Raw genomic sequence first — 8,528 nt, 5'->3', positions numbered from 1 at the left:
AACATTAATATTAATTAGGCTTCGTGACGTCCACCCAACAGACCTCACTGATTTGCTGAAAGGGAGACGGACTCTGAAAAGCCAACCAATTACAAGAACACTACATAGGCGAAAGATTAGCTCATGAATATTAAGTAGTGTATGCAACGTTAATATTCATGAGCAAAGCCTTCGTCATTGTCGGATTCGCTACGTATCATTTTATATTTGCTAGATTGCAAGATAAGACAGCGTTTCACAAGAGAAGCTTCTGTTAAATGATTTCCTCCGCGGCTATATGAAATAAATAAAAAGTTAAGAGTCATCTTCAGCATATAGCTAAGGCATAGGATTAAGAGTGAATGTCTGCATATTGTGAATGAATTAATTACTGGGTCACCTGGCTTTACTGAAATTCAGTAAATGTACACATATTAAATAATGTAGCCTATATAAATGATGCTGTTAAGATGAAGTTTTCACACTTTATTTGACTGTTTATTTTTAAAAGGCTAATGAACAGCTTAAAGGCACAATATGTAAGATTTTTGGATTCAAATATCCAAAAACCACTAAAACAGTATTTTGTTGACTTGTGTACTTTACATTATCCCGAATGTTAAAATCCAGAGAAATAAGCCATTTTAACCAGGACACAGACCAAAGCCGCGTTTCCACCGCAGGAACTTTCCCCCGGAACTAGGAACTTTGGGGGGGAACTCGGTGTGTTTCGACCGCAGGAACCAGGGTCTAAATGAAGTTCCGGGTAAATATTTCCCCCTCCAAACGGCCCTGCTTGCGAGGTGGTACTTTTTAAAAGTTCGGGAACTTTCGTGGGGTGGGACTTGGGCGCTGAACATGCTGATTGGTTGAGCTCTCGCAGCATTTTTTTTTCCACCGCCATTTTTACAAGTCTTTTGCGAGGTGGGTTCTGCGTTCAGTAAATATTTTCTTTGCAACAATGGAGTTCAACAAAAAATTCGACCGATGGACCGACGACGAGGTTCAGGCTTTATTGACCCTATGCGGAGGAGGACATCCAGCGGGAACTGGAAACGGCGACCCGTAATGAAAAGGTATACCTGAAGATATCGACTCGGTTCCAGTCACACTGGAAAACAGTGCAGAGAGAAGTTAAAGAAATTAAGACAAGATTACAAGAAATTAAAGGATCATAACAACCGGAGCGGTTCCGACCGGCGTATCAACAAGTGGTATGACCGCCTGGACGCGTTGTTGGGACACAGACCGTCCTTTTCTGGTGCAGCGGTAATGAAAGACTCGGCTAGTGCATTGTTGGAAACCATCCAGGAATCCGAGTGGGTTGAAGGTAAATATCTCATCTTGGTATCTCTTAAACTCGTTGCAGTAACTTTTTTCAACGTGCTTTTCCAGACGTAACGAGTGGCCCCAATGAATTGCAGGCAACGGAGACCAGAGTGTTTTCCCCCGCGGTCACCAGTACGTTAGCCCTCGTCCCGTGTCTCCTGCCGAAACACACACACGCCGAGGTATAAAGCTGACAAAAATGTGTATATATTTAAAAACTGATGTGTAATCCTTAATGGTTTTGAGTAGTTTTGTTGTTTTTAATTGTAAACTTAAATTGCCCATGATAAAAATTGCACACTGGGCATTGTTCAAGCTGGGCAAACAATTGTTCATTATTTGTAGTGAAAACACTTTAAATAATTAATTGATGGTTTCTATTGTTTCATGGTTGCCTTGTGTATTAATTTCCATGTGTTTCTGTGCAATTTTTCTACTTAGGGAAAAGGAAAAGGGACTGTGACTTTCTTGATACACTGAGGGACATGGAGGATGCTAACCGTGCCGTCCTGCAGCATGACAAGAACAGCCTGACCAATATATTCAGCTGTTACTTGAGAGCCAGGCCCAGGAGAGATGAGGAGGCAAGAGTTGGCATTCCACCAGTCAGAAGCGGAAGAAAGCAGACGGCAGCAGAGGGACTTTCAGACCGGGTTTCTGTCTGTTCTTGGACAGTTTGTCCAGTCGTTCAAGAAGTAGCCACAATGACCAGCCGCTTGAATTAAGCATTTGCACTACCACATTTGTACTTTATATATTGTACGTGTTGGCACAGCTCTTGGACAGGTTACTGAAAAATACACTTTTTTTATATTGTTGTTTTCACATTTTATATTTTCATTTTATTGTTCTAGTAATTTATTTGTCTTTGCACACTTTTATTTTAATTTTGTAAGAACTAATCTGTCTAAAATAAAGTCAAATGTGTAAAATGTCACTGTGTCTTTAATTTCCACATTCTAACTATATAACCACATTCTAATTGTATTCATATAGTGTAGGAAGCAAATAAAAGGGTTGCTGCTCGCAAGTCTTTCTGAATATGCACAAAACCCAAATATTATATTTTTAAATGTATAACTATGTGAATGTAGTATAATAACTTATAACCACAATTTAAGTGAAGCCATAAGTGTGGTCCTGCTTCATTTCAAATTTGAGGAAGAAGTCTCTAAAATTATGCATTTAATGAAGCATATTGTAATGTGAATTTTTTTTTTTTTTTTTTTTTTGTGAATGCTAAGAGATGTTATTGTGATAAAAAATAAAAAACTTGCAGTCTAGTACCTAATCTTTCAACCGCTTAATTCAGTCTATTGTTTTCAGTCAATTAACTTTTCACACATCTGTCATGAATGACTGAAACCTCATTATCCTTTTATAGAAAATATTTTGTTTTTGAATTGAGCTATTACAACACATTCAGATTTTGGATTGCCCATCATCCCATTTTGCATTAAAATGGTCAAACCAGGTGAAAGTGCACATTTAAATAAGCAGTGTTGGTAATGTGTATACATAACCAGCAAAAGCAGTGCTGCTTGCATCTCCTCCACTTGTTATTGTTGCAGACAGTATCAAAAAGTGTTGCAAAAGTGATTACTGTCCGTCTCTGACTGGGAGAAGCAGTCGCGCGCATTCTCACGTCATCGGATTAATTTGCCTAATCTTCCCGGTACTTTAGACCGCGGTGGAAACGCAGATAGTAGCAGGTCTGGGGGAGAAAAAGTTCCTGGGAAAAAAGTTCCTGGTACAAATAGTTCCGGGTAATTTCGGTGGAAACGCGGCTCAAGTCTGTGCGTCGCCTATCAATGACATCATACCCGCGTTACCCTCGATTTTCAGTTTTATTTTGTAAAAGCCATGGAAACAATAAAGACGCTTTAATATATGATGTGTTTTATAAGACAGGTGAGCAACTGTTTGGATCATTCATGGACAGAAAACTAATCATTGTTATAAAGCTCAACACAGATAGTCTTATTGTTTAAATCTGTTTTTTTTAATTATTATTATTTACCACAGTACCATGTTTTACCATGCCCAATCTCAATTTCTTACTGCAGTGTGAACAAGTGTCTCATAGTAGCGCCGAGTGAACGCACAGAGTAGCATTATAACATTTACACACATTTCAGTGTGTTGAAAGTTGATAAAACAGCGCTGAGTTACCCCACATACGCATGAGCAGAAGAAGCGGAAGCGCACGTCTGCGGCAGAATAAAAGCTCCACCAAATCAAGTCATCAAGACACACCTTTGTTTTAAATAAGCGACCTCTAGCAGCAAAAAATTACATATTGCGCCTTTAATGAATATGATATGAAGAATATGATATTGCACTTGTGACAACCCTGATTTCACCATTTGCATGTTTAAAATTAATTATGTGACAGAACCTTCATAACTTGATGAATTTGAAGACTAGAGTTTTATTGATGTTTTCTGTGGGGATTTCAGTGCCTCTTTACGTACATCTAGTGGTGAAATTGTGCAACTGATTCAAAACTGAATGGCTACATTACAACATGACTGTCTAAATGGGTCAATGGCAAAAACAGATGTAATGCATTTTTTTTTTCATGAACAATGTCAAAGACTTTTTATACAGGATGAAGGTGCACTCTGATTACTTATGAATGGAAGAAAGTGCAACGCCCAATATGGTGAATAAGCCCCGCCTTCTAAATGAAAGAGCCAATCGTTGTTTAGTAAAGTCATTGCGTAACTGCAGATGCTGTTAGAAGCGCTTTATAATATATCGCGGCTCTACTTCCTGCTGTCTACTGCGTAGACTTACTGTAAGCGCCATGTTGGGACATTGGCAGCTTCACTTTTCTACAATGGAAGAGTGTGAAGATGTGTTGTCCACTTCTATGCCTTAGAGTCCACTTTTCACGCCAAATTTTTTCCCCTATCATTGTGTAATCAAAATTCATTTGCTAATATTTCATTTATAAAAGCTCTATAAAGTCACAGTAATTCTACAAAATTGTTTAAAAATAACTCTTGTAAATCATAACTAGTGTGTCAAATCTGTTGCTGTACCATACTTTGCCTTTAAATTGGTGGAATTATCTCCCACAACTATACAGGAAATGATGTCACTTCCCCACACTGATAAGATCTGAAGCACTGAAAGGTGTGTGTGCTCGCTCTGAGAAAATATATTAATCTAAAAAGTTCTTACACAAAGAGTTATTTTGTAAAACATCAAAACAGAATTGATCACTGATCACACAGTGGGCTGTTTAAAAGTCATTTAATCATGATTCATTAGTGCATCATTCATTAGTGCCATGTGCTCTTAGCATTTACACAAGCAATGTTTTTAACTAAAACGTTTTAAATGGTCAATTCTGTTACCATCAAACTCTGTTACCAATGTTATTTCTACACATCGCCTAGTTTGTCAAACAATTGACAAACAATGTATAAAGAAATTACTTTTTCGTTAAAAGTTAAAAAAAAAGTAACTTGTGTTTGGCAAACACTGATTTATTAATCTAATATGTTTTCAATAAGATTATGTTAGTGAACAGTTTTCCTTTATTTTTTGAAATGCAAAATTTATCTCCAATGTATTTTGGATCACACAACCCATAGAGATCATACTGTCAGAGTGTTTGAAAAGCCAACCCCCCCCCCCCCCCCATGAAAACATCATGAGATGGGAAACACTTGCTTGCATGTTGTAAAGCATTACCATTCACAAAATCATAATCCCATTTTACAAGACACTATTATTATTTCTGTGACGTACACTATATTGCCAAAAGTACTGGGACACCCCTCTAAATTATTGCATTCAGGTGTTCCAATCACTTCCATGGGCACAGGTGTATAAATCAAGCACTTGGCATGCAGACGCTTCTACAAACATTTGTGAAAGAATGGGTCGCTCTCTGGAGCTCAGTGAATTCAAGCAAGGTACCGTGATAGGTTGCCACCTGTGCAATAAGAGCATTTGTGAAATTTACTCACTACTAAATATTCCATGCTCAACTGTTATTGGTATTAGAACAAAGTGGAAGCAATTGGGAACAACAGCAACTCAGCAATGAAGTGGTAGGCCACGTAAAATCACAGAGCGGGGTCAGCACATACAGAAGTCGCCAACTTTCTGGTTCAGGAACTTTCTAGAACCAAAATGGTTCAGGTCAAACTTAGAAGGGAGAGGTTATTATGTGAGTATAGGTGACCATAAGTCTGAGTGGACATCCATGACATGCGGAGTCCCACAAGGGTCAATTCTTGCACCACTCCTATTCAACCTGTATATACTGCCACAGAGCCGAATAATGAAAAATAATAAAATGGCTTACCACAGCTGTGCTGACGACACCCAGATCTACTTAGCCCTATCACCTAATGACTACAGCCCCATTGACTCTCTATGTAAATGCATTGATGAAGTTAACAGTTGGATGTGCCAAAACTTTCTTCAGTTAAACAAAGACAAAACTGAAATCACTACATTTGGAAACAAAGGTGAAATTCTCAAGGTGAACGCATATCTTGAGGCTAAAGGTCTAATAACAAAAAATCAGTCAGGAATCTTGAAAAAAGTCAGGAATCTTGGTGTGATTTTGGAGTCAGACCTGAGTTTCAGTCAAAGCAATAACTAAATCAGCCTACTATCATCTGTAAAATATTGCAAGAATTAGATGCTTTGTTTCCAGGCAAGACTTAGAGAAACTCGTTCATGCTTTTATCACCTGCAGGGTGGACTATTGTAATGGTCTTCTCACCCGCCTTCCCAAAAAGACCATTAGACAGCTTCAGCTCATACAGAACGCTGCTGCCAGGATCCTGACCAGAACCAGAAAATGTGACCACATCACACCAGTCCTCAGGTCTTTACACTGGCTTCCGGTTACATTTAGGATCGATTTTAAAGTACTATTTCTTGTATATAAATCACCCAATGACCGAGGACCTCAATACATTGCAGATATGCAGACTAAATACAAACCCAACAGATCACTCAGATCATCAGGATCAAGTCAGTTAGAAATACCAAAGGTTCACTCAAAGCAAGGAGAATCTGCTTTTAGCTATTATGCCAGCCGTAGCTGGAACCAGCTTCCTGAACAGATCAGATGTGCTCCAACTGTAGCCACTTTCAAATCCAGACTCAAAACACATCTGTTTAGCTATGCATTTACTGAATGAGCTCTGTGCTTTGTCCGAACTGCTTGCACTTTAATTAATATGTTTCAATTTAACCCTGTTTTATTTCTGTGTAAAGCACTTTGAATTGCCTTTCTGCAGAGTCAACAGCTATAGACCTCCAAACTTCGTTTGGCCTTCAGATTAGCTCAAGAACAGTGTGTAGAGAGCTTCATGGAATGGGTTTCATGTGCATGTAAAGGCAGGCGTCCCAAAACCTTTTGCAATATAGTCTACTTAGTATTTTTAACTAACAGAAAATATTTATGTTGCCAACCAAATTAGCACTAAAGCTGAACACAAGCCTAGTGTAACGATTGCAAAAAAAAAATCTTATATCAATATTATAGCATAATGTTCCTTCACATCTTTATCTTCAGTGGAACGATCTTCACGCTTCTGTTTTACTTGAGGAAGAATCCCAGTGTTTTAGCAGCAGGAGCCATCAACATATTAGCCTGATTTTTGTGTGTGATGTGGATCTACAGACAGAAAACACTGATGTTAATTAAGAAGTACATATAACTGAACATCACTTCACAGAATGGAGCAGGTTCAGACATCTGAATGTGAATTATGTCAGGTAAAGCAAGGGCTGTGGTTTAGAGATCATCACAGAACAATCACAATACAGGTACTAATGGAGGGGACTAAAGTCACCATGGAATAAATATAGACAATTCTTATATTTGTTTAATGTTTTTAGAAGAAGTCTCTTATGCTCACAACAGTTGCATTTATTTGATTAAAAAAAAAAAAAATTGTTATATTGTGAAATATTATTACAATGTAAAATAATTGTTTTCTATGTGAATATATAGTAAAGTGTAATTTATTCCTGTGATCAAAGCTGAATTTTCAGCATCATTACTCCAGTCTTCAGTGTCACATGATCCTTCAGAAATCATTCTGATATGATGATTTAATTCTCAACAAACATTTATGAATTTCACGAAATTATTATATATATTACGCTATAATATTTCCCATACTAAATTTACTGAAACACACCAAAATTATTCATTAAATATCATTTTCAGAGAGAAAGCTTTACAAAAAATATGCTTAAAAATGCCAGCACAGTCTGACTTTCTTTCTAACTTTTTCCAGGGCAAATACATTATATTATAATGTCAAAAAATTTTTCAAAGTCTAATCTTAAAAGTTTAAATAAGATGTAAATAAAATCTTTAAAGTTTTGATAAACTCTTATATTTATCTACCGATTGTTGAATAAAGCAATTCAGCTTAAACCATTACTATAAATTCCATTACTTCAGCTGTTCTAGATTTCCTTTATACACTAAGATTCAAACAAATAAATCTGTATGTTTTAAAATAAACTTCGTTTGTTTTTAAAAAAAAGTGTTTGAAGCAGCACAGATGCAGATGCAGGCTGCACCCCCCCCCCCCCCCCCCAGTCTATCAGTGGGGTGTTGGAGCCACTCGTTGTGAAAAAGGCTCAGAGGTAGGTAATGATTGCTAAAAAGTCATACAACTTATTTTAATCACAAAAGCTCCATTGATAGGCCTACTGACAGCAGTTGCTCCAGGCATCAGCTCACACAGCAGTCGGTCGGCCGCTGATGAGCCCAGAACCGCAGACGGTGGTGAACAATAGAGCATTGACAATATCTGTTGGACACTGATGGTATAGCCGCTTAAAAGAAAATAGGTAAATTAAAACAATACTTATAAATTACATGTATTTATCACAATTATTTATATAGGCTATTTACAGCGCCTATCTACATACTTTAATTCAATGCTATATTTTGTGGGTAAATATTTGTGATTTCACAATCCATAATTCATATAGGCTAGGCTAGCATAATTACACTAGTTATTAATAAAATAGAACTAAATATGAAATTATTTAACATTTCAATAAGGTATATTTATCGTAGACATATTTTATATAATTTAAATCAGCATCCCATATCTGTAAAATAGCCTATCATTAGCCTATAAACACTCATGGGTCTAGATAAATATATAAACTAATAATAATTAAAAATATGCTGTTGAAAAACGGTTCTAATTCCTATC

General features: G+C 37.0%; 1 protein-coding gene across 1 annotated transcript in view; it reads right to left on the bottom strand.

Moving 5' to 3' along the window:
* Positions 1–4,553: 4,553 nt before the first annotated feature.
* dgkab (diacylglycerol kinase, alpha b) overlaps positions 4,554–8,528 on the bottom strand; it is a 69,136-nt gene continuing 65,161 nt past the window's right edge. Inside the window, exon 24 of the mRNA XM_079844210.1 lies at positions 4,554–6,961. Coding sequence (XP_079700336.1) covers positions 6,884–6,961 — 78 coding nt within the window. The 3' untranslated portion in view covers positions 4,554–6,883. The remainder of the gene's footprint in view (positions 6,962–8,528) is intronic.

The sequence above is a fragment of the Gobio gobio genome, assembly GCF_949357685.1.
Source record: "Gobio gobio genome assembly, chromosome: 19".
Lineage (NCBI taxonomy): Eukaryota > Metazoa > Chordata > Actinopteri > Cypriniformes > Gobionidae > Gobio > Gobio gobio.
The sequence above is the reverse complement of the archived record's forward strand: the minus strand, read 5'-3'. Positions and strand labels throughout refer to the sequence as shown.